Below are 22083 nucleotides of genomic sequence, written 5' to 3'. Positions count from 1 at the left end.
GACAACAGTGCTAATTTCCAATAAAACACAGAAGACTAGAAGTCAAACTAGCAATAACTTGTATCATGCAATAATCAAGCATCAAGGAAAAGGTCTATCTTATACAGCTTCATCACTGGAACAAGATTATTGCCACCTGTTCTCTTCTAACTATAACTGTAACGACATACTATAAAAATGTATCTCTGCAAAATGAATCAAATTAAGTTCAGTTATACAACAAGTCTCAGCAGCAGCAATAAATGAGAAGTACAATCCTGAACATACCGCTCTCAGGTGCACTCTCTGCTCCACTTGTACTGAAGAATAACTGCTTTTTCCCTTTTACAGAAGTACATATACAAACTATGTAATAAATACACTCCTTTTTAAGGGTGGTGTATGGTATTTTGAAGCACTCTGCTGTATCCAGGTGGAGCTCAGTATGCCACAGAGCCCAGCCCTGTCCTTTGAGGTGGTGTGAACAAAGAGAGTGTTAAAAGGCCTCCACCCCACTGACACCAGGTCAGAATTACTGCCGAGTTATTTTCACATCCAACTCAAAGCATTGTGTGGTTGTGTATCATTGTACAGTCAGATCTAACCGAGCCAGTTAGTGAACATTTCTGTTTCTCTGCTGTTCAAACTAATCACGCAAAGGCTGTGAGATCATTGGGATGTAAACACCCAGGCTGTCCATCAGTGCCCCCTCAAACATACTGTACGTGCTGATGGAAGTTCACAGACGACAGTTTGAACACCGGCCTGTTTGTTTATGATGAATTTCAAAGTATCCTTTGACAGATGCCGTTGAGTCTCGTGGCAATTAGGCCCAACAGTTATCATTATTCCACGTCTGAGCGTCTGTATGTGTCTAAGTGAATCAACCTGTTAAGCCAGCCGTTCATCACGTCTTACAGTTACCCTGAACCAGCAGGATGGAGGCAGGTTGTATGTCTGTGAATGACTACAGTGAGAGAAGGGAAACAGATTAACAGGAGGAGGAAATAGCACAGAGATACAGAGACACAGTGTGAATTGCACCATTCTCAATCATCTGCAATCTGTCACCTCTGATTTAGAAATGACTGCAGCTCAGCACTGTCAGTGACTACCTCACACACTGCTGTTACATTTAACACAAATAAGGTCACTAATTGAGGCTCTATTTAGTTTATTAAAGCTCCGAGGTTCATTTTTTTCTCAAACCCTCCGTCTTTCTTTGGACAATCACACTTTAAAATAACAACATATGGTTCTTCACATTGATAAAACAGATTCAAAGTCAAGTAAATGACAATACAGCTAAGAGCATGCCACCTATTACTTTCTTTTCTCTTCTTCTACTATAAGTGAATGAACATAATGCTGCTTGAGAGAGAGAATGAGGAGGAAGTAGCACAAGCGAGGAAGTGAGGTCACAAGCAGCTGGGGGATCCCCCGCAACAGGGGAAGTCACATTACTCCTGTTACCGCATAAATATTGATTGTTCCCAAGTTACCACAGACAAAACTGTATTAGGTTTAAAAAAGGAAGCAGAGTTGCACTGCATGCTGGGTAGTAATGCATGATGTGTCAGATGTGTTTTTAAGGTTGATACTACACATGAAACTGAAATCCACCAGCTAAGATATTTTCATTTTAGAGTTATGAAGCTAATGTTGATACTGATGTTGGCGCTAATGCAACTGTATTTTGGTACATATACTAACAGATTACTTTGGTCAATACTTGACATTGATAATATAAACAAATGTTTTTACATCAAGTATTAGTTTTCATTAAATGAACAGTGCAGTTAGCTTGGCTTATTACAAAAACATGAAGCTGGCTAACAGCTAGCCTAGCTTTATCGAACGGAAACAAAATTCTGCCCAGTAGTGGAATCAGTAAAAAAATTAATAAATAGGAAAAAATATATATTTGCAAAAATTCAAACGCACTGTTTTATGAGGGTTTATGTGCCAGACTATTCTCGGCTGGGAGCTACTGGCAGGCCTCAGGAATTAACTGGCAGGCCTTCTGCTCCCGGCAAAGTCATGTTTACACTTTGTTTTTTGATTCGCCAAACACAACACAATCGAGATACAACATGTTAACATGAGGTGCTGGTAGGCAGAAATTATATAGACAGAGCCAGGCTAGCTGTTTGGCCCTTATTCCAGTCTTCATGCTAAGCTAAACTGAGCTAACCAGCTGCTGGCTGTGGCTTTGTGTTTTTGTTGTGTAGACATGAAAATAGCATACATGCGCAATGAAAGAGATGAGCGCACAACAGGGCAAGCTGTACCGCAGGAGAACAATGGTTTTGCTGGAAAAGCCCTTCTAGCCAATACAAAGCACATGCAACAACAATCATGTATGTAAATCATGTATGTATTTATGAAGTGGATCAGGTTACGGAAGGCTTTATTTTCTTTGGTCGTTTTATTTTGCAGGGAATGGGAAAAGCTAGAGCATGCAGATTGTCTCTGAACGCCATGATGTCATCTAGCATTACCTACACTTCTTGCCCGCTGATGCCCAGTCTTGTGTACAAGTGGCACATTTTAAGCACACACTGAAAAAGTAGCTTTCATTTTGTTTGATTAAAGGGACTGTTGTGGTCACTACAGTGGCGGCTTTCACCTTCATGACTAAAACATGATGTCAGATGTCTCTGTGACCAAATGACATCATTACTGTTCTCTATACTTTCCCTTACACTCGTGCAAATTGTGGCAAACCAAAAGCTCTCAAAGAACGTGTCCAAACTAAACATAGGACCTTCAGCAAATTTTAAATGTGTCAGTTGAAATGAAAGGAAGTTGGCTAAGAGGATATGTTGACTCATTTGCCTTTTAGTCATATGAGAGCAGTCCAACAACAAAGTACAAGATTAAAACCATGGACGTGCTACTTTGCTAATCTGACTTTCTGCTCTTTGACCCCTCATACACATCCACGCTTATCTCCACGTCGCTCACTTACTACAGGTCGGAACAAATTCATGTTTACTGCTTAAATCAGCATCCACAGGTATTTGCACAACCATCAGATAGGAGATCTATGAGGAAATCATGCTTCAAAACCACACACAAACAAAATAGTCTCCCCTCAGTCTGACAGTCAAAGCATTGCACAAGTCCACCACCAGCTCCGTATTCACTGAGTGTGACAGATGCCAGTTACAACCAGCCACCCAGATACTTTTCCAACAGGCAAACACACCGATTTCATTCACAGTCCATTAAAGGAAACAATGCACTGTTTGACAGACAGGGAGGGAACTATAAAGTGTGTTTACAAGATGACTCCCACTGTCAGAATCAGATCCAGAGAAAAACTAGCAATAAAAAAAGAACATGCCAAAGAGTGAAGCACAAAGGTCTCTTCCCTCGACTGTCCTCTGAAATGAAAGGCTATATCATCTTGTTGGCATTAAAATTAACATGCTAAAAGTTATTTATATATAAAGCCAGTAACAGCAAGCAACAACATGGGGCCAGTTTTAGGTATTTGCCACCACACTGAACTCTGTGCTCACCTGAGCTCCACCCAGACGCTCTGCAAGCTTTCTCTCTGCTCAGACTCCAAACTGCAGCATTCCTGCATTCCTCACACACACAGCTGTCCAGCAGACCGCTCTCTGCTTATAGATAACCATCCACCGGTACAATGCAAGCAGTGCACATACAGTTCAAGCTGCTTTTAGTACAGGCCTCACACACAGGTGACCTCAGGGAGAATTAAAAAAAAAGGATCCCACTGGTGTTACTGTACATTCATGCTTTACCCACTGAGCTAAAAACAGCTCAAGTCTGGCTCTGCCTCCAGGTGAGCTTCTGCCCTGTGGCAAACGTGTATTTGCAGAGTTTTTGTTTTTCTTAAAAAGCTGAAACATGACACTCATATTCTAAGTAAACAGAGCAAAAGCAATATCTACTACTGTGCTGCACAGTGAAATGTGGACCATTTACAACTAAAGCTGCAAAGAGCGATGGGAACGTGGCCTATTAGTTTACATTTTCCAAAACTAGTATCAGTACAATACCTGAGTTTGACTACAGATACCAAAACAGTACTTTTATTTGTAACATAATTTAGGGAATATAAAATGTATTCCTACAAAATCCAAAAGAAGATAATGTTCTAAAGGTATCAAATGTTAAGTGTGTAGGATTTAGTGGCATCTATTGGTGTGGTCACAGATTACGACCAACTGAACACCCTTCTTCTCATACTCTCCTAGAGTGGCTGTTTAAATTGCAAATAATGCGAAAGGCCCTCTCTAAAGCCAGTGTTTAGTTTGTTTGCTCTGGTCTACTGTAGAAACATGGCGGTGCAAGATGGCAAACTCTGCTACCACTATAGAAATAGGCTCATTCTAAGGTAACAAAAACACAACGATTCTTAGTTTAAGGCGATTATACATAAATAATTATGAATATTGTGTTCCATTTCTGTCCCTGAATTCCCCTAAATCCTACGTACTGTACCTTTAAATAATGTAACAACCAGCCACACAGAAATACTGTCTCAAACTGGCAACGTGTTGGTTTAAATAAGGAAAAATAAGATCATAAGTAACATAAACAACTCAACATATCACACATAACCCTTCAGTATCTCCTTTCAACACTTTCTATTTGTCCATACTTGGTTCCACAGACGCATTTTAGGTCTGTACCAAAAAGTCATGAGGTTTGATAACCAGCCCTGCTAATGAGGCCTTACACTAGCTACGCTATCAAATGTCATGCTAGCTGAAGCATTAGTTAAATTAAATTCTGTTAAAATATGCTTTTCCTGTCGACCTTGACTGGCCTTTGAATTTGGACGGAGTCATTTAATCAGCTTTTCAAAAAACAACAACAAAGAAACCACACTGGGAACAACACCAGCTCCAAGTGGTTTGTGACTTTGGCTCCGTGCAGGAGGATTTATGCAAGACTTCTCTCATGCAGCTAACAGCAGCGAACAGAGTAACAGGAACACCTCACAATCTGATCTGCAGAAAATCCTTCCTTCGTGATGCTACATTTATTTAACACTGCGGTCACTTTTGTAGATTGTGATCTGACCGCTGTATCTTCCACTGCATTGTGAGCTGTTCCCGTTATTCTGTCCGACTCTTGTACACAGACAAAATCAAAGTGTGCACACGGAAGAAACTGCATACAGCTGTACCTGGTAGAAATTTTGTCGGGGTAAGGGGAGGGGCCGATAGTTGCCATGTACCTGTTTCATAAAAGGGACATATTGAGTTCACAGCTGACAGATGCATAGACAGCGGAAGAATGAAACACAACAGTACAAATAAACACCATGATAAATACGAACACACACACTGAAACAAAAATGCACATAGAGGCCGACATATATACTCAATTATTATTAAAAGTTACAAGTGAAGAAAAGTTTCAGGTCGTTTCAGCGGCTCACAGACCTACGATGAACTTTCTTTACTTTATGTCAACTGTAACACTGGCTGACACAGAAACACACACAGAAAACAGTTTATGTGACACACAGCGAGAGAGAAGGTCCTTCTCAATGCAGCAGCAACAGCAGCAGGCAAGTGTGAACATCTTTTAGACAAAAAACCTCCGAACCAAAACCCACTTCTTTCCGGTCACTTAAGTTGGTGCTTGACCACATTTCCTGTGGTGCGACACATGACCCCCACACTCACACATACACTCATGCATGTGTGCAGAACCACAGAGCTTTAGCCGCCATAGCAGTAACCAGTGAGGACGACACTGACTGACGCCGCTCGGGACAGGATATCCACATCACAACCCATCTGGGAGAGCTGGGCACACTGCTGGCTGAAGCTCGAGTGAGTGCGGTCAAAATAGACACAAGACTTCCGAGCTTGGCTGATGGCAGCACAGAGCCATCTGAAACCATCGCCCCCTTCAAACTGGCATTCATTTTGACACAGACGGAAACAGTCGATGTGCTCGAGGTTTTCCTGTTTCAGCCAGGACACGTCTGCACATACGTTCGCTGCATCAGACCCTGCCGGACTGCTCTTTACATGACGCACATAACTCACAATGTATTTGTAAGAAACAATGCAGCCGTACCCGACTACTGCGATTAAAGCAGTAGCGTCAGACAGTAATGAAAACTGATGACTAATGCTGGGCCCCACCCAACAAACCACAGACACGCACATGTGAATAAGGCTGGAAGCAGCTCCTTAGCTAGCTGCTGCTGCTGCTGCTGCTCCAAAATAGCACTGGCAACTTGTCTAAATGCTCGCTCGTGATAATGTGGATCACCTCGGCTCAGAGGTGGAAATGACGAAGGCTGCAGTTGGTGTTACACGGCAAGAATGTGGAGCAGAGGTCTGAAACTGTTGTTGTCTTCTGTGCAGAGCTCTGTGGGGATGAATGTTGGTGAACTCATAACTACTTTAACAGGCTATCTGTGAGGACAGTGTGCTGTTAATACGTTTAACTGTCACATCAACAGCTCTGTGCTGGTTTTACTGTATTCTTCATTTGCCTTTTATTGCAAACTAACATGCACTTAACCTCGAGATGAGAGCAAGCAGGTGTGAAGCACATCCATTGTTGATCTTGTATTATTCTGTATTTCTGCGAAGTTTGTCCATCACACTAATGCAGTCATAATGCTGGCAACAAATAAGCAGCAAACCCTGGTTTACAGAAGTCTGCATACTGTTAGATGATTTTGTTTAAAGGTGCAATATGTAGTTTTTAACCAGAAGAGAAAGATCTTTATTGACTGATTTTACATGCCTAGACGAACTCAATAAACCAACTCTCTAAATAAACCGACCTTAAAGGACAGCACAGTTTCATGCTGTTTTACTTTGTTTATATGTGGCGGACCCTGCCACCTTTCTACCTGGGGATGTTACTTTCCTCTGAGAACAGCTTGATTACTCAGTTATGGAAACAATAATGAGTTTGAGTTTGTATCATTACCTCATTAATATTGTAAATATTAAAATTTTGAGTTTAAATTCCTTCTCCAAATCTACACAGTGCCCCTTTAAAGCCATTAAGAGTTACTGCTTCTATATTAATACAAAATAAGGGCAGTATCATTGAGTAAGCATATCCAGTTGCTTGTTTACTGTTTGTTTGGATCCCTTTTGTTGTCACCTTAGGGACAATTCCTTCTCGGGGGCCATAAAAGAAACAGTAACGCACAAATCTGTCGTCCTTTGCCAACTTTCCTTAACTTTGCTGTAAACTAGATCAACAAAAGCTGCTATCTCACACAAACACAGCCACACAGCAGCTGTCAAACTGAGTAGACAGGTATTAGTCAAACAGGAAGCCCTTCCACACACACACTTACATTAGAGCGAGCACGAAGGGGAAATACTCCCAGATACATACCATAGGTTTGATTGTGAGTGTATATCCTCTATATATCCTGATGTGTACACTACCGAGATGCTCCCTTGCGGCTGCTTCACCTTAGATTCCCACTGTTAATCCACATAAGCATGCACATACACACATGTAAACACACACTGACACACACACGCCCAGCAGTGCAAAACTTGTTGCTCCGCCTTCTTGGGAGCAGTACAACAAGCCTGTGCTGCTCGGGCTCCACCTCCTCAGCCAAATGCTAGCAGAGCAGGCTCAGTCAGATTGGTCAGTCGCACACAGACCCACCCACTGCTCAGCGCCTGCCAGGAAAATAAAATAAGTCAGCATGAGGGAAACTTGGGGCTGGGTCAGGGCGATTTGTGCGAGGAGGGGATGTTGCAGTTCGATAACAGACACGATGGCCTACATCAAGATATTATCACGAAGAGTTACTGTCGATGGATGAAGCAGTAAACAGACAGAAGTAGATCTGCTGGAGTGGTGTTGTTTGGTAGAGTCTGGGTGTGTCTGATACACTCACTGCTTAGGAATCTAGACTGCAGAGCCACTGAAGCAACAGAGACAGAGCGTGTGTGTGTGTTGTTGGAAAGAAAAGAAGAGAGGGAGGGGGAACACGTCACATGTAGTCCACACCACACCCAAAGACAGCCAGAGCAGAGAAAAAATTTAAAAAAGGTGTAAATTTAAGACAGACACAGTTGGAAGGAAGGGACCTGTAACAATGTGATCATCAACACACGTTCAGGCATGCTCTCCATGGCCTTCACAGCTCTTTAAAGCAGCCCCTGAACAAAGGAATGGACAGGAAACACAGCCTCTGGACAGCAGCCAGAGGTTATGTAAGAAATTCAGAAACAAGCATGGCAGTGTGACCTCTAACTCCTCTCAGCACACACACACTTTACAGTATTGATTAGCTGATAGTTCACTACTTACTAAAGTTAATCCACAGACTTTTAAATACATCTCAGATGGAGCGCTGCAAACCACAAAACATGTGAAGCATGTTGAAGGGGAGGGCTCTCGAGGACAGCACCACCCTGTGTCTAAAGATAGTCAGAGCACTTAGATGAAGATGAATGGAGGATTGTGTGAGTGTCATCTGCTGCGTGGGCTCACTGTGTCTGTCAGTGTCTGTATCAGTCTGTTGTTTTATGGTGAATGAACACACGTCTGGCATGTACTGTATGTGTGTCACACTTGTTTTGTCTCTGCATTATAATAAATAGTATAAAAGTATGACAGTACGACTAATTAAACTGTCCCTGCATAGTTCTTATGGTTGAAGACAAAAACAGCAGCACAGCTGAGAAACGTTCAAACGTTCAGTCCAAGTTTGTTATTATGAGTAATCAGTGTTGTAGCAGTATTTGTCCTTGAGCCGTGTCTCAAACGACGCCATGTCGGGCCCTTGTATTTTTGGATAATGGGCCTAGGAGGTCCTTGAAAAGTCCTTCAATTTGTTGTTTAAGATGTGGGAACCCTGGTCCCCTGGGAAAAAATGGTGTTTTTGAAAGCAAAGAAACAAACAAAAAGTTTCAGTTTGTTTTGTTTTTGGGCTGTATTTGACCCACTTATTGTTATTTTACAAACACAGTTGGACGCACTTTCCTTTTCATATTACCGCACAATGAACTCCAGCTGCTGCTGAAGATACACACATCTCCTTTCTTCCTAGACTTGCTTAAAGCTATACTATGAGGGATTTTCCAGAAAACAATGTATAGATTCACATAAAGGAATCCGTCTGAATGAGGGAGTCAGCAGTTCTGGAGAAGGGTGGTTGATTGTTAAGAGCTTTAATTTAGTGCACACCCAAAGCGTCAGTACCTGAGAATGAGACTGTCAACTATCTTCCTCCAGAATTGCTCACTGCACCTTTAAATGGTGTGCTCACAAACAGCAACCGATAAATCCTGCACGGTATGCATTTAAACATCGGCCAAGTCGAGCTGATGATTACAGGACACAGGAATATCACCTTGAATAAAGAGTATGGTGGATGTGTTTTCTTCTCCAGAAGAATGGTGTGCCTTGTTCCTAAATTCCTCTGACCGTATCCTCTTTGTCTAAAAATACATTTAAAAAAACGAGTAGTCCGACCACATTATCTCCTCAACTTGCTGTACAATCCCTGCCCCGGCCCTGGCATCTCCCCGCCAGGAATATTTGTGTCTGTTTTGGGACCTTTCACAATAAATCTTCTCTTACAGCTTTGCCCTTTAGCTTTTGTGTCTTTGACTCTGTCGGTGTTAAGGTCTGTGAGAGAAAGAGAGAGAGTGTTGGCTTATTTGGTAACCCCTGGTAACACTTATTTTTGTTGACAACTAATGGGCCGGGACCCACCCATCCAGAGGGATCGCCCAATCAGAGCTGTGAAGCTGGTTTCTTGTCTGAACTTCTTGCTTCTGTTTCTATGAGCTCAGAGGAAAACTCTAAGTGGGAGTCTGCATAGTCTCATGTTTCTTGAACTAAGTCTGTGGGAAGGCACAGGAGTGATTGTATACTTTTGCTGGCAAGAGATCACAGTTAAAACCATTTTACACTGAAAACATACTGGAAAAACTCAGATAAACAGGCAGAGAGGCGTGTTTTGCCAAAAGGTTGGAGAGGTTATAAAAGACTGTGTGAAACTGGTTGGTCTGATTGTGAACAGTATCTGCCAGAAGGAATCCGTGTTCTCCGTGTTCTCCGTGTGAACTTGTCGTTGACTGGAAAACTTGACAAACCAGACTCATTTTCCTTTAAGAAACACAGTCACATGGATTAAACCTGCGATGGTAATCGATCTGAATGTCAGCATGGTTGTAACAATGACATCACTGCTGGTAATGAGGTCACTGGCAGAGATACATCTACAAGGGATGATTGCTCAGCTCTGTAACTCTACAGAGCTTTTTAGCCCGTTGTAGCTAATTGTTTGGGTTTTTTTGTTTGGTTGTGTTTTACAGCTCTCACAGCCCTGTTTCCAGCAGCAGGAAGCAGCTGCATCCAGCACACAAGCTCTGAGAAGGCTACCATCAGCAGAGCGAGTCGGTAAATCAAACAGTAGTTAGAAGAGCAAGTACGTCTTTTCCATCGAGGAAAGCCTTCAGTGCCATTCTTTGCTCTTCTTATAATGAAACAGACCCCACAGTTCTGATGTTATAGCAGCATCTATGCTACCCTCTTGAGGAGCCGCCATTGTTGCTTTCAAACGCTGGTGTGGCTGGGCGTCACACCCATAGCTGCCAGTGGTTCCTCATGGGATGCTGATTGGTTCAACCACTGTGTGTTCGGACACAAGAGCATAGCTTGAAGCCAGGCAAAATAGATTTACAAGCTCACATATCATGGGATTAATCAAATCCAGCTGCCTCACAAGTTGGAGACCATAAACGGCGCTAAAAAGAGATAATGAATATTTGACTGATATTTTGTTTGTCAGGTGGCCAGAGACATGACTCCAAATAAATGCTAATGCTGCTAATGTTTCACCCTGACCTAAAATGTTGGAGCAACTCTAAGTACATCACCATGCCTCGATCCTTATGCTACTAGTTTGACTGAAAAATGGAAATTAAGTTTATGTATTCTCCTTTAGTCCTTGGATTCATCTATTCAGTTTTGGAAACACAATACAAAAATGTGAACTTCTGTAAATAATAAAGATAACTGTCTGTCTGCATCACCCTAAATGTAACTTTTCCTTTGCTACTTTATCTAAACTCCATATTTGGCAAAACATAAATAATGATTTGTGTGCATTCTCAATTTCTTGCACTTTATTACATATTCTTTACATCAACTGTTGAACACTGCAGAGCAAGCAATCATGTTCTTGATGATTGAACATTCAAAATTAACTTGAGTTTTTATTGACAGAAACAGTTTTGACCATATATATCTCATGTATTGTGTTGCAGAGATATCTACTGTAAAGTTAGCATGCTAACCACCTAGCCCCTAGCCACTTTGTACCTAAAGAGTCTGATAGTAAACAACACCAGCACTGCCCCGGAGCACTGAGTTCACAGTCCGGGCAGAGTCAGCTAATAGGAGCGCTAGCTGCACGGCTAACTGAGCTAACTAGCTAATGGCAGCTGCAGTTGGCTTACATATTGCACCTTTTTTAAGGGTACCATATTATTGTGTAATAATGTATTTTGAGGTTTACATGAAGTCTCAATCTATTAAATCTGAATCACTGTTGATTTATGGAGCGTTCAAGTGATGATGAGATGCTCGGAAATCTGAGTGACACAGCACTGCCCTATGGAGATTAATGTAAATCTGACAGCTTCATTCCTTTAAAAAAATCACTATTCAACAGCTAACTTGTCCCTCTTTTAGCCATTAAAACACATCATTGTAGAACAATGACTTCAGTGCATCGGTATCCTAAATAACAGGACTGACAATGACGAAAAAATCTGAGGAGTCAAACCAGTTTGGTACTTAGGTGAAAATAGAAATAGTGACACCTGTTGAACTCTCCTTCTCTGGTTCCCCCCTGTCCATCCATACCCCCCACACACACTTACTAAACTATAGATGTCCTGTGCTCAGCTGCATGTCCACGTACCATTTCTAAATTTAGCACTGCACTTTCACCCTGGTTTGTTGACCCACACTTCATCCCACACTAAAAACACACAAGACCATTTGGACCTTTCTCCACCTTCCTACCATATCTACTGTCAGTTAGATAAGGCTTATCTATGTCGTACATCTACAGATTAAAGGCTCATCCTTTTTGCCTAACATTACAGGACAAGACAGAATAACTCTTTGGAGCACAGGAGCCACAACTGACTTGGCAGCCATTTTGAAAATTAGCTCATAATAATCACAAGCTTGCTACAACGTCATCATCAACTTCGGCCTGCTACTTGGATGTGCTTATGTGAAGTAATACCACGAAGCTCTAGCCTTTCGCTCACATTACAATTTCCAGTAAGCGTCAAGCCACTGGGTCTTCATTACCTATTACCTTACTTGTCACAAACATCATGTGGCTACGAGCGCCAGCTTTTCCTCAAGCACGTCAGATGTAAACAGACAGCGGGACAGGAGTTCAGGAAGAGTTTGGTGGTGAACAACAGCGCCTGGCTGAAGCAGGTGAGCCCAGAGGCCTGGACACTCTCCTGGAGTTGATTTTATATAACTGACATAACAAAAAGCCTGAGAGCAACGTTTGGATCAGCAGCCAGCTCAAGCCAAACTGACAGTGCAGCGAGAAATCTGACAAGTCCCGCTGAATGCTGGGAAATACCACATAGACTCCCTGCAGGCTGAACGCCAACACATTTAACAGGAAATGGAGGGATAATATTTTGCAGCACAGGATATGTGTCAACAAATGTGGCTGTGTATTAATGCTCACATGTACACAGTGTTCTCTCGCTTTCTTTCTGGCACAAGCGCACACAGCCTGAGGGTTTATTACAGAAAGCCACGTGCTGAAGCATCACATCAATACAGCTGATCCCCTCCCACTGTTCAAAACATTTGATTTCTCACTTCGCTCTGGCTTAAATTCACAAACTTTTCACAGGGGGAGTAGTTATAGTAGTTATAGGACTTAATGATATTTGAACTTTGTCATCCAGACACCTTGTGACATGATTTCAGTAAACGGCACGTGACACCAGCTCTTGCAAACCGACCCTGCTGGTTTGTGGTTACTGATATCAACGAACCCCACAGGGGAAATTCAAGTTTTGATCTGTCATTGCCTAAAAGCGAGAAAAGTCTACATGCTTAATGATATCATACTCATTTGATCAAATGACTCATCAGAACTGTACTGAAGTCCATCTTTGTGCTCCAGGCCAGTAAAATAACAACAACCAGCAGCACAAGCAACAAACAACAAATGACCACCGGTTAGTGAGAAAAACGAGCGTGAACCAAAACATTAAATTCACTGTAGGTTCACTTCGATTGCTTTCACATTTGATACATTGTTATTATGAAAACATTGATAATAGCTGCATTAAGCAAGTCAGAATTATGAATGCACAGTTTTTACCTTTGCAATTTCTGTTTTCTTATTTTCTTTAAGTTAAAGGTGCGATATGTGAGAATTGACCACCTGTTGAATTCATACTCAAAACAAATACGGGGCAGCATATCACCAGTTAGCTAGTTAGCTGAGTTAGCTGTGCAGGTAGCAGTCGGGGCTGGGACCCTCGGAGCACCGGGGTAGTGTTGGTGTTTACATTGGTTGTCACGGTTGCTTTGGACCAGGATGGGCCAGGACTAGCTGGTTAACATACTAACTTCAGTAGATATGTCTGCAACACAATATAGTTATCTTTTTCACATTCTGTTGACAATTTATTTAATTTTTGAACATTTTCAGCTAAGAATTTTACATTTACATTACACATTAAGGTCCCTACTATAACAGTCGTACTGTACTTACAATACTTTTTAGTTAATAGGTATTGAAGCAGTTTGAATGATGCTGTAGTATGTGATGTAAATTATTAATCAGTTATAAATCCACTGCACTGTTGAAACAGCTGATTTGTATCACAGCATGCAAACACAAGTGTCAAATGTCAGGACTGATGAGTACAATCCCCACTAAGCTCTTAATGGATGTGTGTGTTTGACAGTCGGGAAACCTTTCAGACGTGTGTGTAAGTGTTCAATTGTCGTCTTGTCATTTTTAGACTTTTTTCTGATGTGTTTCCCCAGTGGCCATTTCCTGTCATGATAATGGCTCCAGAGGACACTGAGCTGTGGGGGAGGCAGACTGCTGCAGTCCAGTAGTCGGAAGAATTTTGTCCATAAACACAACAAAAAACCTCCCAACAAAAATCTGAAGGCTATCTGTGAGCAGTCCTCCTCCCAGCGCACATTTTCTATTTAACCTTAAGCACATAAAGTGACTCAGAGCACATTATCTCAGTGACATGTACTGTGGATCTGTCAAATATCACCACACAGCTGCTTTCTCTGTGTGAAAATGTGACAGTGAGGCTACAGGATATGTCCTATCAGTGAGGACGTGTGATTTTAAGTTGAGCAAAGAAAAATAGGAGATCTCTTTATTCCTTGAAAAACAATAGAGCAAGAGTGTGTGTGCACATGGACACACATGCTCAGGATAGCTACACACCCTTTCAGATTGCATGATCTTGCTGCAGATTGTCACATGGGAATGCTATTTGGGCAACACCTATAAACTATAACCCCTGTTCAGAGAAATACAGAACTTATTGTTCCTTTTAATGACAATACAATCAGAATATTCTCAAGAATGTCCTTTGAAAACAACCATCACTAACAAGTATTTATGCACTTTCTACAAGAGCCTGTTGCAACAGGTAGAGACCGAGGCAGGCCTCGTCCAAGCCTTGGTTTAATATCTGACTACTACAAACCACAAACTCTGACTCTGAACTGGTGGAGACTGACCAGCAGACTCACATTCCAGCAGAGAGAGAGGGAGGGAGGGAGGTCTCACTTGGACTGAAGCCAAGACAGTTTTCCTCCTTATGTGAGTTTCCCCTATAAGTCCTTTGTCAAACGCACAGCACCAACCAGACCAACAGAACCAACAAGAACAGCTGCATTACTAATACAAGTACATTTAACGGGCTGACTAACATTAGCAAAACAAAACACACGTGGACACTTTTGCATTAACTGCTCAGCACATACCACGGCACAAGCACACACACATAGACACACACACATCTGAACACACCTGCTCCTCCACGGCCACATCCCGCAGGGCCGGGGCGTCCCGTGGGCCTCGGATCCAGCTCAGTATCTGGCCCATGTTGGCTGAAAGTGCTTCCGAACGTGTGTGTGTGTGTGTCTGTTTCTGTCAGCCTCTGCCTTGTCTGTCGGCTTGCAGCATGTTTCCAGCGCACGGGGAAGGGAACGGGACAGGGAGAGAGAGAGGGGGAGGGACTGGAGGGGGGTGTGGTCGTGGAGCAGAGGCAAGGGAGGGGGGGCTCAGATGTGGAAGTCACAAGAGGCCGGGCCGTAACTCTCTGGGCTATAAAGGGAAGTGAGCTGACGTTGGATTGACACCCACCAACCTGATGAGAGGCCACATCTGAGCTGCTTCTCAGGAGAAACAGATACGGATCTAACACACACACACACACACACACACACACAAGGGCACACATGCATAAAAATATGCCTGCATGTGCAGGTGTGTGGACCTATTTTTTGCAGTGTGCTGTATCTAAAACTTTTATCTGAGACAAGCTACTTATCAACACACACCCATGTTTGTGACTTGAGCACACACCGGCATAGCAGACACACACACATGCTTATGTACACACTACACGCAGCAATACAAGACAGCTTGTGCAACCACGGCGGCCACCTAATTGCCTCTGAGAATAAAGGGAGGGTCAAACTTTATATCACATCTGCGTCAAGTAACTGCCACGAGAGACGAGACTGATCTGAAGGAGTAATGTCAGGGGAGGATACTGATTAAAGCATGATTATTACAACATCTGGTCACCAGGTCGAAATCGGTGAAAAGCCACTGGAGGAGCCGATGTGAGGTTGCTATCAGTGGGATTTCATCATTAATCAGTGTATATAGGAAACAAGAATGTAGGGAGTGTTCCTACAGAGCCCATGAGTAATAGATTTACTAAAGCTTAAGGCTTGGGTGTTGGCTTTCTGAACCCACAGTACTTTTATAGAAGAGAGGTGCTTTATTTGAACAACGCAAAAGACAACATTGAACTCTATACAGCCTTCCACATAAAAAATGTGTGGAACAAGTACACTCAGGAGTACCCAGAGTCATTACTTATCTCCTATTGTTTTCATGTCTTTTGCATCAGAGCGAGCGCAAACTGCAATTCCACTCATAGCTCTGAGGCGCTCACCTCACCTATGACTTGGGTGGATTGTGTGTCCCTTTGGGCAGCTCTCGGGTGGGGTGCGCAGACAATGCTGTCTTTGAGTGAGTCAGCGCGATGGAATCGGCCTGCGAGCCTCTTAGTTGCGAGTGTTTTAGTAGCACACCTCGGCAGAATAATGTGCCGTGCAAGTAATGAGTTGAAACCGGCCAGACATGAAACTCCTGTTTGTGCTTGATCAAATGTCCAGGTGGAGCAGGGTGCTGTCCCTTTAAGCGTGCCACGTGGCAGGGTTTAAGGATGCAAAACAGAAGTCACACCACACTGGGTGCTGTACCAACATGAGCCTGAATGGCAGAATTAAGACCTAAACACATGAATGAATGTCAGTGGACATGGATAATTCAAGAATATATCTGTTGTGTGAATGAAAGGTGCAATATGTATGAAAGATTTTAGTCGAAAACAATCCAAAATTAACTAAAATTATCACCAAAATCTGAAGAAATAACAGTTTTGACATTATGACATTTATGGATTATGTTGCAGAGATATATACTGAGGTTAGCATGCTAACTAGCTAGCCCCAGCCTGTCCTTGTCCAAAGCTCCTGTGCTCGCTCTATAAACAAGCTCCCGGTCCAGACGGCTAGCTTCACGACTAACTGAGCTAACCAGCTAACGGCATCTATATTTAGCAGCAGTTAGCAGTTACTCTAGTGATATGCTGCCCCCTATATGTTTTGAGTATGAATTCAACATGTGGCCAGTTCTTACATGTTGCACCTTTAATTGAGGAGGAGAAGAAGAAGAAGAAGAAGAAGAAGAAGTCAAGTAAGATCAATGTTACTTTTAATATCATAAATTACATATTTGCCTCAAGGGGCTTTCCAATCCGTACCTACGACATTAAGGCTGCAACTAACAATTGTTGTCATTGTCAATTAATCTGTCGATTCTTTTCTTCAACTGATTGACAAATGTCAGAAAATGGTTAAAAATGTTGATTAATATTTCCCAAAGCCCAGGATGACGTCCTCAAATGTCTTGTTTCATTTGCAACCCAAAGTTTTTCTATTTACTGTAACAGAGGGCTAAAGAAACCAGAAAATATTCACATTTAAAGGGTAACTCCACCAGTTTTACACATTAAGGTGTGTTGACAGGTCTTGATGAGTACTACTGCTGAAACAAAGTAGTATAGAGCCCTCTGTGGCTCCAGAGGAAGCGGCATGTAATTTGATTAATTGCCTCCAGTGATGTCACTCAGTGGCTAAGTTGCATCGTGGGTAATGTAGGTGTCGTGTGTGGTGTTGAAAAGGAAGAAGAATATGTGGAAAGATTCAGGCTGGTTCTCTCTGGTCTCTGGTTCTTCTCTTTAGATTTGTTTTTAAACTGTCCACAACGAGTCCAACAGTGTTGTAGGAGTACAATGCTAGACCGGTGGACTGCTTTTCAAAACGTGGCGCCTACATTACCCACAATGCAACTTAGACTTTGAACATATCTCCTTTATTCCATCTGAACTGCCAGTGTGTTCACACTGCAATGGAATGAAGTCATACAAGTTTGCATCCTTGTTCTGTACCTGATGACTTCAGAAAGGAGAAAGAAGAACTACGTATGTGCAGCACAGGCACACACTTGTATCCATGCATTGTACATGTTGCAATAGACTTATGACAATGTACATGCCTGCACATGTGTGTACGCATGCACATACAGGCGTTGGCACAAGCCCCCACAGACACACCTTTGTCGATGCGCCGTGCCAAATGACCCAGCCTGTAAAACTAGGCGGTGCACCATGGGAAAAAGGCGTCCACTGATGTAAACTCCCAAAGATCTACCTGAACTTGTATCACTTGTTTGGCATGTGTTGGCGTCGCAAATCATTTTCTTCTTTTCAGATTTGCATAAAAAGATTAATCCAGTGACAGATAGTGAGTGCAGAGTGTTAACCAATAGAATACAGTTAGTTAAATGTATGACCAGAATGCAAATGAATGAATGACGTCCCAGTGCCACGTTAATGTGCATCTGTAACTGGACTCCTCGGCTAGAGTGGTGCTCTTCTTTATATTTAGACCCATGTCGTACCACAGTCACCCAGCAGTTCATACATCCACAAACTCTGCCAATCACCACCTCACACATCCACATACGTACTGTAGAGACCTGCTCCTAGAAATAATGCATGCATTCTACACCAGTCTCATAACTCTACAGCCATCTGTCAATACATCTTTTACATCATCGTAAAAAAAACATCAGGAAGTATATTTTTCGAGTCAGGTGAGAGTTGTTCATCGAGGTGAAAGTCTGAAAATAATCTTAGAAAAATGTCTTCTAAATAGATGAAGACGATTCCTAGTAAAGATAAAAGTTTATACTCATAAAGATAAAAGTAGCCCGGCCATTTTTTTTAAAAGGACAAATGAGTTCAAGATAATGAAGACTAAGTGCTCAATGAGAACAAAGACAACATTGTCTGAGGTTATTTCTCTGTAAGACTCTAAACTCACTCTGAACGAACCAGATCGTTGGTGGTTGGGGGGAAAAAGGGCAGAGTGTGTGGTTACCACACCTCCTCATCAACAACAAGACTGAACACACCAACAACTTTCCCAGGCTGCAGGCTCACAGACGAGCAGCTCTTATCTGAGGAATCAGCATTTTACCAGCTCAGGGAGTCTCAAGTGGTGACTGTGCTCAGCAGAGGGAGACAAACACAAACTCAGAGCTTCCTTCACATACTATATACTGAGATCAGCACTGTCTTTTGACTTCAGAGCAATATGCAGTCATATGCAGGATTGCAAGTGTGTATATTCAGATGTATCCAACGTGCAAACCCCCTTTTCAAGGTCCTACAATTCTCATGACACCAACAGTTACAGATATACATTCTTAAATATTTCATCAAAAAAATCTACTTCAACCCTGCCTGCTCATCAAGTGAGCCCAAGGTTTTTTGCAAGATTCTGTCAGAGGCAAAATAAATTCAAGAATTCCTCTTCTCTGGTTTCACTGTGCATCTGTGAGACAGCAAGAGGAGGTGAAGTCAGTACCTTGCCATAGCTGGACCATGCAGAAGGATTGCAGGCAGTGAACCTGCTACCGTGATGGACATCAGGTTGGGAAGCAGCTGCTCCACCTTTCTACACACACAAACACGCACACACAAACACCAACCAGCTCGTTATTGGCGGTGCACAGGCTTTGAGAAAGAGTTGTTGGCTGTAAGTTCAATGGAACGTCTGTTACAGGATGCAGCGAGAAGAAGCTATTGTGTTGCTGCTTTATTCATTTAACATGTGACGGGAAAGTGTTTCTTAACAAACCCATTGTTGCTTTTTAACTGACCTTAAAGGACAACACAGTTTCATACTGTTTTACTTTGTTTATATGTGGCGGACCCTGCCAGCTTCTAGCTTCAAACAGTGTTCTGGGACCTTAGTTTCCTCTGAGAACAGCTTGTTTGTACAGTTATGGAAAAAATAAATATTTCTGAGTTGGTATTATTACCTAATTAATATTGCAAATTGTAAAATTCAGAGTTTGAACTTCTCCAAAACTACACAGTGCCCCTTTAACATCTGATCCTAACCTCTAGGAGGAATAACTGGAACAAACTCAAAGCTGAAACGAGTGTTTAAACAGTCACACACCCTCGTCTATCAACACTGTGTGACACAATGTAGGCACAGCTCTTACATTCATATATTGTAATTGATAATTAATCCTCTGCTGACTATGCCAAGTTTTAAAGATCATTCAACAGAGCCTGAACACTATCAGACTAGTTGTGCTGCTTTTCTGCACACTGAGACAGCTTCTACACAGGTGCCAAGTTTACCTACAAAGACTTATTAGTGTTTTGCCAGAGGGGACCGTCAGAAGAGAGGCAGAGAAGGGGGAAGCAATGTACTCACAAGGCTGTTCCAGTATGCTGCATACGCCATGAGGGATCAGGAGGCGAAGGAATAAAGATTCAACCCTGCACTGCCACTGTCTCCTGTCCTCACCGCAGGATCTACTTTTTCATGCCTCACCAAACAGTGTGCCACTCCCCACACACACACACACACACACACACACGCTTCAGATAATTACGACAAAGCTGTCTGTACTCCTTGTCTTCTTCTGACTCAGGCTGATTCCACTGAATTCAATTCTTTCTCCAGAGCGTCCAGCTCTTCCGCATAGCCCATGATTATCCAGTACCAGTGTACAGCTTGTGTACCACCCCCACACTCCCATCAACCATCAACACACACACACACACACACACACACACACACACACACACACACACACACACACACACACACACACATTTCCAAAAGAGGAACTTGCTTCCAGCGCCAGCAGCTCTCCAGCATTTGGCAACAATAGCTGGTGTTACCAGCATCGACTGACCGAGGATGCCGAGTCAAAGGCGCGGTTAATCGATGCAGCAGCCGTCCTGCAACAATACGCGTCACATTCGCTCCAAAATACGCACGGAAAGTGTCCAAACTCGCTGAAAAGTGGATGCAAACATGCAGTGTTGTCTTAGAAGAAGCCATTTGTGTATTTTGCATCCTCACACACATCCTGAAGCATCCCAACCCTCACCCAGTCAGAAAGAACAACTTACTTCTTTCGCCTCCTTGGCGCTCTTGTGCTGACCGTGGCTTTTCTTCTTCTGTGGCATCTTTAAAACGCGGATAGATGAACTTTAAAAGTGTCCTTATGCGTCCTCGGTCCCTTGTTTTTTGGGAATAAGAGTAGGCTGATCTCTGAGCAAAAATAAGTTGCCCCTCCCGCTGAAAACACTTCTGGCGTCTGATGATTGATCAAAGCTGGCACAAACTAAATGTTTATGTGCGCAGCCCAGCTGTGTGCGTGCTTATTTAAGATGGAGCTGCAGCAAGTAAGGTCTTGCAGAGGGAGAGGTTACATATCACATATGATGTTCAGCTACACTGCTCCACACACTGTAACACAGTAAAACAGCCATTACATTTACACACACACGAGATCATATAAAGAGGATAACAGCCGTGAACTATATGTCTTTAAACTGCTTTAACTGTGTGATCCAGTGCATGTGAGGACATGTCCGTGTATTTCTGTGCTGAAATCTTCGTGTTACACTGAGTTCTGTGCAGGAAGAGCCTTCAAACTGGATTTTTTTGGCATGAAGAGGCACACCCCACAGCCCAGGGAAGAGTTGACTCACCGCTGATGTTATCCTCTTCCTCTCTCCCTCTCTATGCAACGCAAGGTGGCCCTCTGGTGGCCAAGAGAGGGACTGTGCGTGTGTGTGTGAGTAAAAGCTTTTGTATTAATCAACACTAAAAATACACGATCACAAGAAAAAAAAGTCCTGCATTGAAAATTCTACTTAAGCACGTAGAACATGTGCTTTAAGTATCAGAGAGAAAAATGGCCCATGTGACATTTATATTGGGTTATTATTACTCATGCATTACTATAAAAGCAGGATTTTACTGTTGTAGTTGGATGAGGTGGAGTAAATTTCATACTGGACCGCAACAAATGATACATTTAATTTCTGTCATTATCTGCTATTTTAACTTCGGTTTGGTTTGTAAAAATTCTGATAATAGTGAGAAATGCCGTCACAAATGAACACCTTCACAGTGCTTGTTTTGTCCGACCAATAGACCAAACCTCAAAACTATTAACTAAATCAAAATCATTGAAATATTTCAAGCAACATTATGTAGAAATTGGCATTTTGTGCATCCCATTTGGCGCCCCCCACAGTTTCTGAGTGCAACACCACTACTGTAAATACAAATCCCAGGTCTGTGACAATTTGTCAGATGTGATGTAGGTGCTGACTACAAACAAAACTCATGACATCATAACAATGTTATGTGTTGAAAACTTGT

General features: G+C 42.5%; 1 protein-coding gene across 8 annotated transcripts in view; it reads right to left on the bottom strand.

Moving 5' to 3' along the window:
• cast (calpastatin) overlaps positions 1-20157 on the bottom strand; it is a 39819-nt gene extending 19662 nt beyond the window's left edge. For 5 of the 8 annotated variants that reach the window (XM_073467554.1, XM_073467555.1, XM_073467556.1 and 2 more), the window contains exons 1-2: positions 20113-20157; positions 19249-19338 (exon numbers count right to left, since the gene is read on the bottom strand). In XM_073467554.1, the coding sequence (XP_073323655.1) occupies positions 19249-19338; positions 20113-20142 (120 nt within the window). In that variant the 5' untranslated portion in view covers positions 20143-20157. Of the gene's footprint in view, positions 1-7344; positions 7484-15046; positions 15225-19248; positions 19339-20112 lie in introns of those variants that run through there. The other 3 variants (XM_073467560.1, XM_073467559.1, XM_073467561.1) reach the window with 3 other exon arrangements.
• Positions 20158-22083: the final 1926 nt, after the last annotated feature.

The sequence above is a fragment of the Pagrus major genome, chromosome 6 (assembly GCF_040436345.1).
Source record: "Pagrus major chromosome 6, Pma_NU_1.0".
In the NCBI taxonomy this organism is placed as follows: domain Eukaryota; kingdom Metazoa; phylum Chordata; class Actinopteri; order Spariformes; family Sparidae; genus Pagrus; species Pagrus major.
This window is presented reverse-complemented; position numbering and strand designations above follow the sequence as displayed.